At 36.7% G+C, this 18,767-nt stretch overlaps 2 protein-coding genes across 3 annotated transcripts in view; one reads left to right on the top strand and one right to left on the bottom strand.

Moving 5' to 3' along the window:
- The window catches only part of LOC125649806 (probable methylmalonate-semialdehyde dehydrogenase [acylating], mitochondrial), a 22,587-nt gene extending 15,572 nt beyond the window's left edge, over positions 1-7,015 (bottom strand). Inside the window, exons 1-3 of the mRNA XM_056165182.1 lie at positions 6,985-7,015; positions 2,969-3,195; positions 2,484-2,531 (exon numbers count right to left, since the gene is read on the bottom strand). Coding sequence (XP_056021157.1) covers positions 2,484-2,531; positions 2,969-3,007 — 87 coding nt within the window. The 5' untranslated portion in view covers positions 3,008-3,195; positions 6,985-7,015. The remainder of the gene's footprint in view (positions 1-2,483; positions 2,532-2,968; positions 3,196-6,984) is intronic.
- On the top strand, positions 3,250-11,581 carry LOC125649796 (protein kintoun-like). Of its 2 annotated transcripts, none has more exons than XM_048877586.2 (5): positions 3,250-5,082; positions 9,287-9,430; positions 9,638-9,769; positions 10,058-10,352; positions 10,653-11,581. In XM_048877586.2, the coding sequence occupies exons 1-5, from the start codon at positions 3,415-3,417 to the stop codon at positions 11,345-11,347; spliced, it is 2,934 nt and encodes a 977-aa protein (XP_048733543.2). In that variant the 5' UTR covers positions 3,250-3,414; the 3' UTR covers positions 11,348-11,581. The 2 variants fall into 2 exon arrangements, with proteins under 2 accessions (XP_048733543.2, XP_056021142.1); XM_056165167.1 differs by having other exon boundaries at positions 9,641-9,769.
- The last annotated feature ends 7,186 nt before the right edge of the window (positions 11,582-18,767 follow it).

Raw genomic sequence — 18,767 nt, forward strand, 5'->3', positions numbered from 1 at the left:
TCCATTTTTTTTTTGGTCCACAAAAAGGGGGGAGGGGGATCCCCCCCCCCCCCCCCCCCCCCTGCACCTTTTCATCACATGTTACGCCTCTTGCATCAAGATGATTCTCATTTATGAAATAAGAAGTAGATTTTTTTTAAAAATTCATAATAGCAAATAAAATATTGATGCATGATTTTGGGGAGGAAGGGAGTGTCTGCAAAAAAGTAAACCAAGGTATATATAAACCATTCTCAATAAACGCATACTAGTATTCTATTGGAAAAAATATAATCAACTAGGAATCTCTATACAGTAATTCGTTTATGTCTGTACAATATTAGAGCAAGATATAATTTTTTTTATTACATATGATCAGTGCTCCCACTGGACCAGAATTCCCTTTCGCCACTTTTTCGGGGAGTGGCATGGCACAAATAATCACATGCTTTACAATTATTTCCATCATAATAAATATCATTTTATTCATTACACTTATTTTAGCATTTTGAATCAGTTGAATTACTTAATCATATCCAGCTACCATACCTAAACACTTCTTTCTGAAATAATAAGAAGTTGATTTGTTTGATAAATTCTATTATGGAAATCAAAATTCAGATAATAAATCATATAAATATAAACTTCATGATGCTACACCCCCCAGTGAAAACATTGTGTACATTGCCCGAAATGCAGATGTCACAAAACATCAAGCCCAATTTAGAGTCGTATCTCAACGATTCCCAATTAAATTTCCGTTTTTGATGGAAGATTTTGCAATTTAGACAGAATCAGATGTTTGAGCAGGTGGGGTTGACTGTAAAGCCAAACATAGTTATTTTTTTAATTTTTGACTGACTAGGGTCAGAAGCTACAAGTTAGTGTCAAAATAGAATGGGGTGCATAGTCTTATGAGATTAGCATTCTTATACTGTTGCGCACCAAACTTAAAAGAAAATTATTTACTAAAATTGCGATGTCCATATCAATGGTGACCGACCACATTGTTTATGAAATATTCGAACTAAAATCAAACACATCAAAATCTTGTAATCAACGAGTTTGGCCACAAAAACAAACAATTGATGTATTCATATATACATTATACACAATAATACGGCCAATTTAATTTCCGGTCGGTTCTCTGGTTAAGAATTGTCATTAATGTGGAGATGATAACACGATAGTGAATAAGACTTTAAATGTTAAACAAATGACCACAGCAGGGTAAACAGCTGTCCAATGTACTTTATTACATAATCACCGACTTTTTTGCAGCCATAAATTACCTGAGGCTGTGACCAGCTCTGTGTGCACTGGAGCGACGCGAGATTTCCGGCCGCACGCGTTGACTGAATAAACAGATTTTGACTGCATAAACTAACAGGCGATAATGCGTCACTGACAAAGGATTTAAAATACAATTAATTGCAAAAAGGGATTTTCGCCACTTTCAATTTTTTTCCGCCATTTTTGAAAAAAATTCGCCATTGGAGCACTGTATATGATTTGATTTTCCTTCTTTTAATAGTATGCACTGATTTGTAACCTAAACTTTGAAATTTTTAAGGGGGGGGGGGGGTATGTCCCCTCTAAATCCGCCAGTGTTATCACACACATAAAACAAATTTGACATTGCAAAATACAATAATAAAATTTCTCTTATTTTTTCTTTATGCTTGAAACATCTTAATAACACTGAGCATGGGAATTTTCAGTTTTAGAGCATCTCCTGTACATTTCACATATGTCATGAGATACATGTGTTGTGGTCAGATGGGTTTGATCGCTAGTGGCCAAATACCTCAGTTGACAGAACTGACTAGGGATTCAAGGAGCCTGCATTGAATCCCAGTGTGGTCCATTATATCTCCTCCCTTCCTATTACACATGTAAATATCTACCTGGATCAAAACTTTTCATGTGTTGTCAAACAACTTTGCTCTGGTGGTTTTTTTTAATGTTTAAACATTTCATGCTGTGTGTGTGTCATATGATATAGTTTTATTATATGTCTATCTGCTTTCTGATAGTCTGCCAGCAACTTTAACCTCATCGTTGGAAAACACGGGTTATTGTTTCATTCGACTTCTTATCATGTAGCTTTGATCCTAAGCTCCTAGAATATGGAACTGGGTGTAGTTATATTGATGCAAATTTGAAAGGTTAAAAATTAGAATATATTAATTTTTTGTCCAATGTTTTCGTGGTATTCATCGTCAGTGTAAGTGGATCAAGGAATTTGGTACATACCATAATGCGCCATTCCTGCGTTTGGCCACGAAGTGCAAGTAAAGGAAAAAGTAGGTAAAAATAGCTACCTGTAGTAGGTTTAAATACCTAGGTAGCTATAAGTAGCTATGTAGGTAGAAATAGTCTTTGGACTGGACCTGTTAGAGGTCATGGTCAAGGACAAAATTTTTGTCTTATATGAATTTGTGGCATATTGCTTCACATAAATATCTTGTTAATAGATGCAAGCAACTACGCATGTGTCTTACCGCTGAACTTGTGGAATAAAGTCTGTTCAAACCCTTTAGGGCCGAAACCTAAAAATAAAAATATATCAACATACAGCAAGTTATTCCTAAACATATAGTATAGCATATACTCTTGATTCAGTAGTGAGCAACATTACATGTAACAGAACAATGACAACATAAATAATTTGCATTCGTCAACAACTGCATCCATGGATGGAAATTTACCAAAGCGCAGAAATGTTCACTTCGATTAGAGTATACCTTAGGACCGTCGTCCAGAGACAATACCTACTCTTATTTCATTGTGGCATCATGATATGATAAAATGTACAGTTACTTAATTAAGTGGGTACTCATGTACTAGTCTCATGTGTTTTATAAAGCTAAAGTTGAGTGACCTCCAAGTTGGATTCCAACTTACTTCTAGTTCTACGGCAGGAAAAGAAAAGTTTGAAACTAAGCATTAACTAGCTCTATATGTCTCGCACGACTAATGCACTTACATTTTTCAGGTGTCCTAGTCTCAGTAGACTACTTGCCATTCTTTACTTTGTTGAAAATTGCACTACTTCTTTTAACTAGATGCAACCAATTTCTGCCGGATCCTGTGTCAAGACCTTCGGTAACTTTCGCTTTCCTGCTTAGATAATACAGGTAACAACCGAAGTATTCCGTTTTCTTCAATTTGATTGGACGAGAGGGGCAACACTCCAAACAAAAGGGCAGATTGCTGAAACAACATTTTCATATATATATAGACGACTTAAAGTTCAAGTAATGCATATCGTCAGACAATTTTCAAATGTAATACATATGGTCAGATAAATTATTAAATACTGAAATTTATTGCGTTAAGCCTTGCAACGGGCACGTTGCTGATTATCCGTTATTTCCGGGAATAATATTATTGTAAAGCGTTTAAAATACCCAGATTAAGTCGCCAAGGTACATGCATGTCCAAACAACTATGGCGTCCAGTAAGAAAATGGATGATCTGAATCTTTCATCAGATGAAGTTAAACGTATTGGGGAAGCTCTTAAGAATGAAGAGTTTAGGAAACTCTTTGTGGAATACGCAGAAGAAATATCTGACCCTGAGAACAGGAAAAAATATGAGGAAGAGATCGCACAAATGGAGAATGAACGAGGGATGAACGTCCAGTTTGTTAATCCAGAGCCTGGGCATTGCATCAAAACGAGTGTCGACGGTGACACGAAGGCCTTCGTTAATATCTGTATGAATGACAAAATTGAGACTCCACGCTCCAAACCTCAAGTCGATTCCAATGGCCGTAAAGGACTACACTGGCAAATTCCTCACTCATTTTCTCCGCCTCGAGATGATATTGTTAAATCTGGTGGGAAATGCAAAGTTTTTGATGTTGTTTTCCATCCAGATACATACCGAATGGGAGAGAATCCACGCTTCATGAAGCTTATTGAGGACACTGCTATTGAAGGAATTGAAAACCAGTTTGGGGTAAAAATTGACCGAAAGAATTTGAAACCCATGAAAATGAAATACAAAGGTATCCCTGTTGCAACCGTCATTCGAACAAAATCTGACCAACCAACTGAAACGTCTGATGAAGATGCTGACAGTATTCTGAAGAATCTTCCCTACCCATACGATAATAAGACAAGTGCTGAAAAAAGTAAAGAGATGCAAGAGACAGTGAAAAATAAGAAGAATCTAGAATCTCAGAAAACTAAACCCCAGGTTCAAGAGAAAAGAGATGGACCATCTGAGCCAAAATATTCCATTACACATAGGTCCAATATCGACTTGCAGGAGTATCGAAATGCACCAGATGCCAAGACCAGTACTAGACCAAATGAGTTAGAAGTCAAGATTGAGTTACCACTGTTAAACTCAGCAAAGCAGGTGAATCTTGATGTCTTTGAAAAAAGACTATCTTTGTCATCAGAAAACCCAGCAAAGTACAAGTTAGACATAAATCTGCCTTACCCTGTGGATGATGAGCAAGGTTCTGCCAAATTTGACAAAGCAAAACACTATTTGATTGTAACCTTACCAGTGTTACCAGGAGAACAAGTTGAGATGCCATTTTCTGGAACTAGAGATGTAGAAACTCAAGAAGAACAAGTTTTCCTAAACCATCAAGAAGAACCTCAAAAACTCATAGAAGAAATTCCACAGCTTGATGATCTACCAGATTTAGAAGAAATTGATACTGTGGAAGAGACTCATATATTATTTGATACTGAATCCCCCAAATCAGAACCTCTAACATCCACTTTTCAATCAGAGCCCCCTCTTCCCAAAATTGCCTATGGATTTCCTGACTTTACTTTCAGCCAGGACCCTGAGGCTGTGTCTTTTGTTTTAAATGTTTGGAATGTCACAACAGACTCGGTGTCCATAACTTATCTCTCTCCATGCTGTTGCCAAGTTCAGTTTTTGTCACTGGGATCAGGAGGTTTTCCTGTACATTATCGGTTCATTGCCAAGTTTGAGGAAGGTTGCGAAATTGTGCCGGAGCATTGCACAACAGATGTGAATGAAACCAATGTTGTGTTGACCATCCTGAAGGCAAAGAAGGCCAGAAGAGACTGGAATAAATTCTATGCAGGCAGCAATCAAGATGAACTTCAGGTAAACTTTTTCACACACAAATATGCACCTTTCTACACAAAATAAGCATACTAACCATGGGGATTGACTGTTAAAGTATTAATTAGTCCAAACCAAAAAATCCTAATTCAAACATTATTTCTAAGCTGTTAGGAGTTTTGTATATTTATAGATATCATGTCATGTATGCTGAACCCACCCCCACCTCCTTCCTTTTAAATAGCAAATGAAATATCGAGACAAATTTTGAAGCAAGTCTTTAACTGGCCTTATCTTAATCAATATCATAAACACACCATTGCAGAGTTCAAATCAGAAAATTTTCAAAGATTAAGGGGAATGTTGAAGCTATTGGTACTTTTTCTGTTTCGGGGGGGGGGGGGGGGGGGGGGGTCCATAGGACACAGATTACTCTCTCTTTGATTAAGTTCAGACTTTTCATTACAAACAAAAGTGGGGGGGGGGGGGGTGCAACTCTTAGTTCTGTATTTAAGATACAATTATTGAAAAATGCAGAAAGTTTTAATGAGAGAAAGGACCTAGGTTCTTATTTATAGAACAAACCATTTAATTCTACTACATCTCTCTAGTAAGTTGATGTCATTATTGCATTATACTGGGCTTGAGAAACTTCTAGAAGGATTATCAATAAATTAAAAAAAAAAACTCTACTGGAGTAATACCAAAAAGCTTGATTGTTATTAATGATTAAATAGAGCACAATGGAAATTTTTAAGTTGTCCAAAAGTGTTTGTTATCAATACATAGTATTCAAAATTGCCTTAAGATACAACTAAATTCATATTTTAAGGTCGTATAACTCTTTTATGATTTATGTATATATATGAACTTTGTATTCTAAAATATATGCCCACTGGGCCCAAAATTGGAAATAAATCACTTACTTGCTTAAAATACTATAAATTCAATGATAATACAACAAAACAGACGTGACTGCATACTTGTATAGACATGCAATTACTTCATATAAAAAAGCTTGTATTTTAAATTAAAAATATGAACTTGCATAATACACAGAATTATGGATGCATGCAATTTGACCCCATGCAACAGTACCTATAAATAACCTATAAATAACAAGAGAGATGTATAAAGATATTATCTGCATGGGAAACAGGAAGCAAGAAATCTACATGAACATTGTATACTGAGACAAACACAACATAGCATATTATTATAACTTATATTGGTAGCTTGAGCTGAGGGATTTAGTTTATGATGTCAGTGAATAAGTTAAGAGCTGGTGACCCGAGTGGTGTAGATCATTTTATGTGTTTACGACAATTCTATGGATATATCCTGACTTTAGTGTTTGCAGTTTTTAGGACTTTTACCTTGGCATGGGTAAGGGTACATTTTAAAAAAGTATGTGTGCATGTTAGAAATTCATCTTATTCTGATGAAACTGATCCAATTGTTTTCTCCGTATACCAATCCAGAAAAAAATTAATTATGTGTAAAATGCTATTTTTCTTAAAATTTCACTCATATTGAGACATCATCAGCTGTTGGGTATACAATCCATATTATGATTTTTGTAACTTAACCCCTGTTTGATTAAAATTTAAGTCATTGCATTAAATATTTCTTATACCTAGCTATAGTAGGGTGTAACAAAATGGGCTAATTTTAATTAGACTTTTAACTACCATGGATATATTTCAATTAATTAAGGGGTCTTTCCTACATCATATACACTACATAATGACACTAAACAGCCACAATATATATTTTATGCAATGAAATGGTCACTATTTCTTTAGCTAGCTAGATTCTCTCTCTCTCTCTCTCTCTCTCTCTCTCTCTCTCGTTCATTCTCTCTCTCTCTCTCTCTCTCTCTCTCTCTCTCTCTCTCTCTCTCGTTTATTCTCTCTCAACCCTTGTCATTAACAATATAGATACTGTATATTTCATCAGTAATGAGAGGAGAAAGATCTAGAAAATTCTGTCTATTTAAAGACGACCAATGAGGAAGGTCCACATGATTTCCCAGGCTTAGGCTTTTATGTGTTTGAGAGGTCATGGTATTTAAAACTTCTGGCTAGACCATTGATTGCTGTCAACGTCAATTGTCCATCAGCACGTGGTGTCTCTGTTTGTAATATAAATACAAAACAGCCGTCTTCTCCTTGACCTTCACTTCGATAACGGTGACGGGCATGCTCAAACGACTTTTCGGTCGATCAGCGTCTTGACGAAATAGGCCTACAGCTCGCCGGAGTTCCAATAGATACTGCACAAAGGACGGGTTTTCACTCATTAGGGATTGATATATTTAATCTAATAAGATTCCAGCATCGTTTAGACTTTGATTTACAAGCTGTCATCAAGCGCATTTTCTTTTCTCTTGAGGTAAGCACATGGGCGTTCTTCCATTGCATTCTCTGCGATTACCAGCAATTAACGATTTTGATTTGACTTAATAGATATACAGTTATTAATTAACAGGAGTTTTCTTTATGGAATATAAATGAATGGTCTACTTTTATTTTAAAGGATCGGACTTTCTGTTGCATCATTATGTTTTCGTTGAGTCAGCTGCTTGACCTACTTGTGCAGGAAGGTTAAATGTAGATCAAGTCGTGCTAAATAATCTGGAATTAATATACTCCGCAAATCAGATTACATGTTTCATACTGTGATTGTATACATTGCTTCATCCAACAAGTTGAGATGGTGTATATTTGTAAAACTGCTTTTTATTAATTTACAATAGTAGAATCTAAAGCAATGCAATATAAAATCACAATTTCCGGAACTTGTGTTTCCTTTGGAATTTTCTGGTTGAAATTTTTTATGAATTCATGCATGTAGCCCCCTACTCTGATCTGCGCTGTTGTTAAAGCACTTGATTATTCATATTGCATGAATTCCCTATATTCTCTTCAATTCGTTTAATTACACCGATACATTATAGTATTATGGTTTTATCTGTTGAGAATTTAACAACTCGTTCGTTTAGGAAGCACAGGGGATAAGATACATGTAAAATCCATCAAATTTTTAATGGGGAATAGGTCTACTATTTTGATGGACATGCTAGCTTGGCTACAATAAGAGAGCAGTTTTTAGTAACAAGAATTGTTATCCAGAGAAAGCAAACTAGTCAAACAAATAAATACAAACAGATGAAATCTCAACTCAAATTGGATTATTGTTAAGAGATGATTGACAGAATTTATGATTTTTAGCTCACCTGAGCTAAAAGCTCAAGTGAGCTTTTTTGATCACCCGTATTCCGGCGTCCCTCCGTCTGTCTGTAAACTTTTAACATTTTTAACTTCTTCTCAAAAACCACTGGGCCAATTTCAACCAAAGTTGGCACAAAGCATCCTTAGGTAAAGGGAATTCTAAATTGTTAAGATAAATGGCCAGGCCACCTTCCAAGGGGAGATAATCAAGAAAAGGTAAAAATAGGGTAGGGTCATTAAAAAATCTTCTTCTCAAGAACCACTGAGCCAGAAAAGCTGATATTCACATGAACAGCTTCCTAACATAGAGCAGAGTAAAGTTTGTTCAAATCATGGCCCCCTGTTGTAGGATGGGGCCACAATAGGGAATCAAAGTTTTACATACAAATATATAGGAAATTTTTAAAAAAAAATCTTCTTCTCAAGAACCACTGAGCCAGAAAAGCTGATATTTACATGAAAGCTTTCTGATATAGTGCAGATTCAAGTTTGTTCAAATCATGGCCCCTGGGGGTAGGATGGGGCCACAAGGGGGGATCAAAGTTTTACATACAAATATATAGGAAAAATCTTCAAATATCTTCTTCTCGTGAACCATTGGGCCAAAGAAGTTCACATTTATATGAAAGCTTTCTGACATAGTGTAGATTCAAGTTTGCAAAACCTATGGCCTCCAGGGGTAGGTTGGGGCCATAATAAGGACTACGGTTTTACATGCAAATATATATAGAAAGTCTTCTGATATGGACCAAGGTGACTCAGGTGAGCGATGTGGCCCATGGGCCTCTTGTTGTTGTTTTTTTAATGGGGGTAATGCTGTCTGTAGTCCTGTTAACAAAACTTCTATAAGCTAACAAATGCAAACAAACACCAACCCCAAAACATCATATTTTAATGTCTTAAACAACAAGGACACACTTTTTCAAAATGATATTTGCATGTATCCTTGATAAGATATAAATGTAGATTTATGCATTGTGAAGTCGTCTCAGTACCTCCATTTATTTTTGTAGGAGTACTTGTTCGTGACAGAAAAAAATCTGCAGGCGGAGTTGAATCAACTGACAGCAGAAACAGAAGCGGACGATCAGTCTGAAACCACAGCTTCAGTTGTTGTGACTGAGATGAATAAAAAGAAACTGGCGATAAAAATCAAGGTATTGAATCTGATCCATGAAGTTCTGCTAAATATTATATATACAGTAAAAATTTGTAGGTTATTTTGATGCATGCATGAAGAGGAAAGGTTATTTGATAAACCTATTTTAAGTGTGACTATCTGAAAGAGAGAGAGTAGTAGTACTCCTTCACAGAGCTGTTTCAATGATATTGTCTGTCTAATCAGCAATGTCATTTCACTTCAGAAGAATAAGCAGCAACATGTAAACAAACAGCCAGTGTCACTATCAGGATCAAGGACTGTCACCCCGCTGACCGATTCTGAGACTGAGGAGTTAAATACAGCTGATCGAGGCCCACCGTCAGAAGACATTGAGGTACAGAACACAATCTATTTTCCTTAGAGCTGATCAGACTTTCTTATATTCAGTTATAATATTAAACCATTTATTTGAGAGAGGTAACACAATTTACCATAAATTGTAACATTTCTGCATTACCATCAATGTGCTCTTTTGATAAAAATTTTATGACATGCAAATTTTCAGAAAGTTAACTTAGTAAATTATTTAGATAAAACTATTTTCTGATGTCACAAATGTCTTTGAAAGCTGTATTATATATCTTTAAATCTTCATTATCACTAAGATATCTTTTAACTACAGGTTGTTTATGATCAAGAAACCCCCAATTTGCATGGAATTTTAAAGCAGCGTTCAATATCGGAGTCCAGTGAAGATTTGATCAGCTCCAACAGCAGCTGCAGTCCCAGCAGTCCGCGAGAAGAACTGTTTGGATTCAAGAAATCTGTCAAGTTTAACGACCGCATCGACCAGGCAACGTTCCGCACAGGGGCAGCTGTTACTTCTATGACTACAGCTCTGAAAAGCAAGCGTCGCAGAAACAGGAAAAGAGAGGAAAAGAAAGGTGGCCGCCAGCGTGTAAACAGTGGGGGATCAGGTCGGTAACAATTCATATTGACAGTTTTGTGGCCAATGTGGCATTTGAAAATTTAAGGTTTTATGAATACCATCGCTTTAGTCAAACTTTCATTTGCACTCAAGTCGAAGAGAATCTAAGTTGTTTGTATCAAAATATTTATCACAAATAGGAGTGTCAATTTTACTCGACTATGAAAAAATTAGTTGATGATTGGTATGACTGAGTGATAGTTGAGTACTCGTTGACATCCATAATCACAAGTAATTGATAAATTTGAAATAATTTATCCAAGTTTCATAGCTGTGTTATATTTTGTAGAAGGTACATCCAGCGGAGAAGAATTGGAAGTGAAGCAGGATGTGGAAGAAGAGTTGAAGATCCTAGACAGCAATCTGCAGGAAGAGGAGGAACACAGGAATGATGGGAAGGACACAGAGGTAGACTTAGAGGAGGTGCAATCAAGTCACAGTGGAGGAGAGCAAGAAGAAAATGAAGAGGAAATTGTCTCAACTGTGATAAAGACGTCTAGTGAGGCCTCGGAGTGTGTCGAAAGCAAGCTGGTGAAAACTATCAAAGAGAAGTTGTCCATGGCTAAGCCAGAGCAGTACAATGATAGTGATGATGATGGTGGAGAAAATGAAATGGAAAATGAAAGTGGTAGGAAAGAAGAGGAAGTTCATGTGATAATCAAAGACAAACCATTAGATTATCGGACTAAACCGGCAGATCTAGGTGATTCTAAGCAATCAAAATTCATAGAGCAGCTAGATGGATCATCCACCACATCTGCCAAGCAGAGTGGTGAAGATTCTGGTGTGGAGAGTGGGCTTGATGGGCCTGGAGATTCCTCTGAAAAGGCAGGTGATAAGGTGGAGTCTTCCCTCAGCTGGGAGGAGAAGCCTAAACCCGACCCTGTGTCCACGGCCCCAGATGACCTAACCAATCAGGACCACCGGACTCAGTGTGCATTCTCCTTCTCCAATGCCATAATGTTTGATCTTGATGTTGATTAAGTCCAAAAAAAAATTGTACCTCCTTTTTGTATAGATGTACAACTTTGTTAAGATTTTCATTAGAGTGCTCATGATATACTGTTTTTCAATACTGTTTTTCAATCAATTGATTGTAAAGATTTATTGTGATACATTTTAGTACAATTTCATTGACCTGTCAATCACAGATTGACACTGTTGTTTAAGGCTGTGTTCAGATTTTTTCTTGAATGGAATAAACACTAAACCTATGAATCGGAGTCCTTTTGCAATATAAACTGCTTTAGTTCTGAAAGTGAAATGATGTAAATACTATGCCCTTCTTCAGAGTAGGCATGTTTCTCGAAATGTTTGCACAGGGGGGGGGGGGGGGGGGGGGGGGGGGGGGACAAGCGATATTATGTATTTGTAATAAAACTTAAGTAAGACAGCTCCACAACACCGTCAGGAAAGCCAAAGAGGTTTATTATTACTAGTATTTGGGACAAATTCTGGATTGCATGTAGATCGAATGAATAGTGTTTACTGGTCTAGAATATTTGGAGGTGTTTGGGTAACAATTGTACAACCTCGAAGCCGTGATTTATTTTTACAAACACACAAATTTACAGTTTCTTAGGAGAAAATAGCAGTAAATTTGAAGACAACTGCATTCGCAGAAACATGAATGCACCTGTAATGACAGCATCTAATTTCAAACAATGTTGAGTTTATGCTAATGACTTCCTTATTTTATTTCGCCCATGCCGGGAAAATGTAGATTCGGGAAGGGGGGGGGGGTTGTATGACAGTTGAGGTTTAACCCACAACATTCTCTTCCTCATAAGGCGAGCGCCATGTCAACTGGGTTGCCACGTACAGCGTTGGGATCCATTGGTCTGGGTAGGTGGTTGATCCGAGATTCCGCTCCACTTCAAGAAATATGCCGGCGTGTTCAGGTGTACAGTTGTTAACTTCATGTACATGTAAAAACGTAGTTTATTCTATTTGATGACTATATCTCCTAGTGTTACAAAGGCACGCACTAACAAAGGTATTTGTGACGGGATGACCACGAGGCAAGACGGGGAAACAAAAAGAATCCATAGTGCTCGTTTTATTTTCAATTTGGCTACTTGAAGTCCAAACATTGTCCCTATTTAAAGTTGGACTAGAACAGTTGAATACAATATACACGAAAAACTCTTAAACTGACGATAAAGCAAACATTTTAAGCGGATCTGTTACGATTTTTAAGAATTCTAACTGTAAAGCTTTACACGAGATTGGTAAAGTATGCACAGTCGTGATCTTTGCCTTGCAACTGTAATCCGATTGCTGGCTATGGACTACGCGTATTGCATGCAGATTGAGCACGCTGATAATTTAGACCTCATGTGTTTTACAAACTTTATAGTCAGTTCAAAAGTTTTTCAGTTCGTGTTTACTGTTTTACAGTCTGACTTTAGGTAACGAATACTTACTAATCATCCGGATTCTAGAATCCGTAAATCTACCTTCAAAGTCCAAATATGGGTTCGCAAAGGTTGATCCAAGGTGACTGAAAATACCTTTTTAACATATAGGAGAAGTGCCCCTTTCAAATTAATTTCAAAATAACAAGATTTTCATCTAACCACATTCCAACTGAAAACAAACAATTCTGAATAAAGTTGGGGTTTTCTGTTTGATCCCAACCCCCCTCGCGAAAATAAGATTTGAGTGTTCCGCGTTTGATTATGACACGCTGCTTTTCCGAAAATATGATGTATTCTGTTTTCGATTATAAGTAACATCCCCTCATTCGCGAAAAATAAGAATGGAGTTTTCTTTGTTCGATTATATCCCTCCAGATTCGCGAAAAATAAGAATGGGTTTTTGTGTTTGATTTAAACACCCTAGATTCGCAAAAATAAGAATGGATTATATATAACACTCTACATTCGCAAATCTATATTTCCAACAAATAATATGGTTGGCTATAACGTACTTGTGTGTGTATATATATATATATATATATATATATATATATATATATATATATATACGATAAATTAAAGACTAGACTTTTTGACATCATAGACAGTTGCTTCTTCAACAAAAACGGAAATATTCATATCTAGTGATCAGTCATTCAAAAACTTACTTTGTTAAACACCACTCTGATTCCACGCACAAGTACTCTGAAGTTGAAATAAAAAATATGCTAGAGTTCCTCATTGACAATATCTTCGTGGTCTTTGGTGATCAGGTCTTCCAACAGTCTGTTGGAATTCTCATGGGCACGAATTGTGCTCCTTTGTTATCTGGCCTGTTTTTATATTCATATGAAGCAGAATTTATTCAAAAACTTCTACGTGAGAAAAAAAAATCTCTCGCTGTGACCTTCAATTCGACATTTAGATATATCGACGACGTATTATATTAACAGTAACGATTTTCATTCGACTTTAAGTTATATCGATGACGTTTTGTCTATTAACAATGAAAGCTTTCGTTCATATGTCGATTTGATATATCCCTGTGAGCTCGAAATAAAGGACACCACAGAGTCGTCCACTTCTGCTTCATACTTAGATATTTTATTGAAAGTAGACATTAACGGCAAAATGACAACTCAACTGTATGACAAACGGGATGATTTCAGCTTCTCCATCGTCAACTTCCCATATTTGTGTAGCAATATTTCATTATCACTTGCATATGGTGTTTATATATCTCAACTGATTCGATATGCAAGAACTTGTTCTGGGTATAGTCAGTTTTTAAATCGAGGTAAGCTACTGACAAACAAGTTGATGGTACAGGGATTTCAACAGTCTCGATTGAAGTCAGCATTTCGCAAATTCTATGGTCGTTATAACGATCTAGTTCGTCAATACAACCTTGCATTGGGTCAAATGCTGTCTGACGTGTTTCATACCGATTGTTAAGCCGTTCTTGGCACACTGATTTTGACTGCGGATAACTCCGTTTACCTGATCAGGATATAGGGCTCACAGCGGGTGTGACCGGTCAACAGGGGATGCGTACTCCTCCTAGGCACCTGATCCCACCTCTGGTGTGTCCAGGGGTCCGTGTTTGCCCAACTATCTATTTTGTATTGCTTATAGGAGTCATGAGATTGGTCACTGTTCGTTATCTTCACCTTGCATATAGACACTCAACCTTAACGCACCTACCCATCTATTTCATAACAGAGGGCATACCGTCTCGTTGTTACATACCGTGCCGTATCCACCGTACATCACCGACACCGGATATTGTTAGCAGTCGAAGCGAGGATGTTTGATGTAATAACACACCAAGATGGGAATTACTTCTTTTAAAACCACTTTTTATACATTTGCTGATGCTACCACTTGTTGGAATGTTTCGGCGATGTACAGACTTACTGTCAATGTCTTAAAACTTACACGAAATGACGTGGATTTGGTTTTATATCTTAAAATCAAGCGCCTGGTACCTGTAAAACAGAGGAGTCGTCCTCTGTTTACGACTCATTTACCACTTTAATGAATTTATTTCTCTGTTTCCCTGAATGAATCGTCAGAATATGGTACAATATGTAAATTGAAACCAGTTTTAGTCAATAATCGTTAAATCTATTAAAGAAATTAGCAATATTAATTTCTGTCCGGTGTACGGCGAATTGTTATAGACAATAATAGTTTGCTATACGGCAACTTGCTGTGTCCATGTACAGCGAATTGGCATACAATTCAAATTCCAAAATCTGTATGATATCGGTGTAATTTAGTTTTGTCTTTTTGCAATGTATTGCCGTCTCTGATTTATGATAAATATCATAAATAAATGAGCTTTGGTGCATAAATTTTCTTTAGATGGATAGAATATGAAACAATACCATGATCATGAAACCTGTCGCAGAATTAGATGTAAAGGAATAAGTGACGATAACGAACAATGATCAATCTCACACATACTACAAAGAATACTAACGTATGAAACGGGTAAGTTCCACGAACCCCTGGACATACCAGAGATGGAATTAGGTTTCTACGAGGACAAGTGTCTCCTTTCGACCGGCCACTCCCACCATCAGTCCTATATAGTATATCTCTACCAGGTAAACGGAGTATTCCGTGGCCAAAATTGGTATATGCATAGGAAGGCCTAACAACTGACATATAAAACACGTCAGACAGTATGCGATCCAATGACAACGTTATTTCCAAGTTGACAATTTAACGGAGAAACTAAAGTCATCTCGTTTAACATAAAGTTGTAGTGTTAGTTTACCGTTGAAAAAATATGAAGCAGATACAGAAGACTGTGGTTTCTTTTAGTTTGATTTCACTGTAATATATCGAAACGACATATGGGTAGTTTCCGAAATGCGTCGACTACATGTGTAAAAGTATACAAGTACGATACATAAGGAATTCGGATTTCAATGCAAATTGGTTTATTTAAGTAATATCTGTCCAGTGTTTTATCGTGTTATCGTCGGTCAGTTTCCTCAAAATCTCCCAACTTGTATTAAGGTTAAGTGATTCCAGTACCCTTGACCTCTAGGCCTTAAATCATAAAATTGGTATCAATTGGAATGATGAGAGGATTTCAGGACGTACAAATTAGTATCAAGGTTAAGTGACTCCAATGACTTTTATCTCATATCTCATGACTTTTATATCATATCTTATGATTATAAGAACTTTCATAACTCTAGAATCGGGACTGACAGAGACCTGGGATGTTCAGAAAGGATGAGAGAATGTTGGGACCTACAAACTGGGTTTGTAAGGGAGTTAATCATGTGGGGGATAGTACATACTTAGAAAAAGCCATACAGCCATGTTACATCGTTTGGAGGACTTTATAACCAGGGGGCAGTTGCACAAAGGTTGGTGAAGTTTAACACTATATGAATGCCCAAGTTATTCGGTTAAAGTTAAGTAACCTTCGTGCAACGGCGTCCAGCAGATTAATATAATCATATCATGTTTCTTTATCTTATATCTAGTCAAAGTAATCTTCTTTTATACAAAAAAGGAAATAAAAGCTATCAAATAAACTTGGGAGAGGGGGTCCTATCGCGGAAGTGCATGGTGGTAATATTAATCCGGCAAGTAGCTTGATGAGAAAATGAAGACAATACCCTTTTTTGTAATGTTATTCCAGACAAAGGCATTGGAAAATAAAGTATATATTTAAATTTTCATCTATTTTCTTTGCGATAACCCTTTGAAGCTCCAGTGTGTCCCCGCAACTTACAACTGGATGAAACTTCTTAGGTCATGCAAAATGAAAGGTCATTGAGCTGGGACTATTTTACCATAAGCCGGTTATACAATTTTTTTTCTGCAATGATTGCTACCTTCATCACCCGATGAATCAACAAAGGAAAATATTTTATTGTTTATATTTTTATGTATTATCTAAAATTATAAACTTGAATTAAGATCTCACATATCATATGGTTGACTCATTTGTTACATTGAATGGAACAGCCAATGTATCCTTTGACCTTGATGACACTCCATATTTGGTAATAATTTTGCAGACAGGTAGTAGAAAACCGGATCGAACTTAATTGCAACAAACATGTATAATTGCATGATAAAGTAATGCCAATTTCAAAAGAAATATAAGAGAAAAGATTGAGTGAATGTAAATATATGGAAATTAAGATGGAATGCCACGAGTATTTCAATTTCTATTAGGTAGTATTTTCATATCTTTTTTATGGTTTCCATGAGTGAAAGATTTTCGAGCGGGGTATTAAACAATATACAATCAATCACATCTTCATTTTCATTTCAAATATAGATATAAGGAATCATTGTCTAGTTTGATGGTATGAAAGGTGAAGATAACGAACAGTGATCAGTCTCATAATCCTATAAGCAATACAAAAAAGAGAGTTGGGCAAACACGGACCCCTGCACACACCAGAGGTGGGATCTGGTGCCTAGGAGGAGTAAGCATTAGTCTGGTCCCTCTTCCCACAATTCCGTTCGCGAGAGAGTGCGCGAACGGAATTGTGGGAAGGGGGACCAGACTAGAGTAAGCATCCCCTGTCGACTGGTCACACCCGCCGTGAGCCCTATATCTTGATCAGGTAAACGGAATTATCCGTAGTCAAAATCACTGTGCCAAGAACGACCTAACAATCGGTATGAAACACGTCAGACAGATAGGTTGTATTGACAAACTAGATCGTTATAACGACCATAGAATTTGCGAAATGTATGCGTGGTGATAAGCAACAAAGAAAACCGTGATAATTTATAACAGCTTCGTCATCCAGGCAGATTGAAGGAACTTGTTTAAATTTCGGCTTTCTAACCGTTAGCTTAATTCTGTTCAATGACCATCGACGGATCCAGAAGTTGTTAAAAGGGAGAATAGGCTGGGGGACCCAGAGTTCTGAGGAGTTTTTTATGTTATTTTTATGAGTTATTCTAGCTTTCCTTTATACATAATATCAATAAATAACAACAACTATTTGATTTTAGTTTTATCTTTGTTTGCTTTATGTCAAATATTATACTATTGTGGTTATTCTCTATACAGGTTTTCTCACAAAAGGGGGAAGGGGGCTCTAAATCCGATACCGATGACATTACTTCATTTAACAACAATTCAAAGAGAGGTGAAATTTATTCGAACATGTAACCAAAAACTGCATAGTCGAATGAAAAATAGAGCTTAGTACATTGGTTTAAACTATTTTTCTTTCAAAAGAAGAACATGATGATATTGGAAAACAAGTGCATATTAATTCCTCTCTTACAAAGCTTAGCGCATTAAATCGAGGTGCGTGCGAGGGACAACATATTGCTGCTTCAACCCTAACGTTGTATGTTTCTGCAATTGTTGGATTAGCAAGTTGCTGTACAGTGAAAAAGTTGTTTTTCACAATACGCCGTACAGCGAGTAACAATTCGCTGTACACTGAACCTGAATTAATATTGCTAATTTCTTTCATAAATCCGACGTTTATGGGCTAAAACTGCTTTCAATGTACACATTATATCATATTCTGACGATTCATTCAGGGAAACAGTGAAATAAATTCATTAAAGTGGTACATGAGTCGCAAACAGAGGACGACCCCTCTGTTTTACAGGTACCAGGCGCTTGATTTTAAGATATAAAACCAAATCCACGCCATTTCGTGTAAGTTTTAAGTCATTGACAGTAAGTCTGTACATCGCCGAAACATTCCAACAAGTGGTAGCATCAGCAAATGTATAAAAAGTGGTATAAAAGAAGTAATTCCCATCTTGGTGTGTTATTACTTCAAACATCCTCGACTGGTAGCAATAGCCGGTGTCGGTGATACACGGTGGTATCGGGGCACGTTACAGAAACGAACACATATTTTCTTCAACATTGGAAAACGCTCGGATTGCGTGAACCATGCCATTAAAGGAATCGGGAAGCATGCAGGCGCGTCAAGTACCTACATGGATTTCTGTGTAAAATAAAGAAT

The sequence above is a fragment of the Ostrea edulis genome, chromosome 5 (genome assembly GCF_947568905.1).
Source record: "Ostrea edulis chromosome 5, xbOstEdul1.1, whole genome shotgun sequence".
NCBI lineage: Eukaryota > Metazoa > Mollusca > Bivalvia > Ostreida > Ostreidae > Ostrea > Ostrea edulis.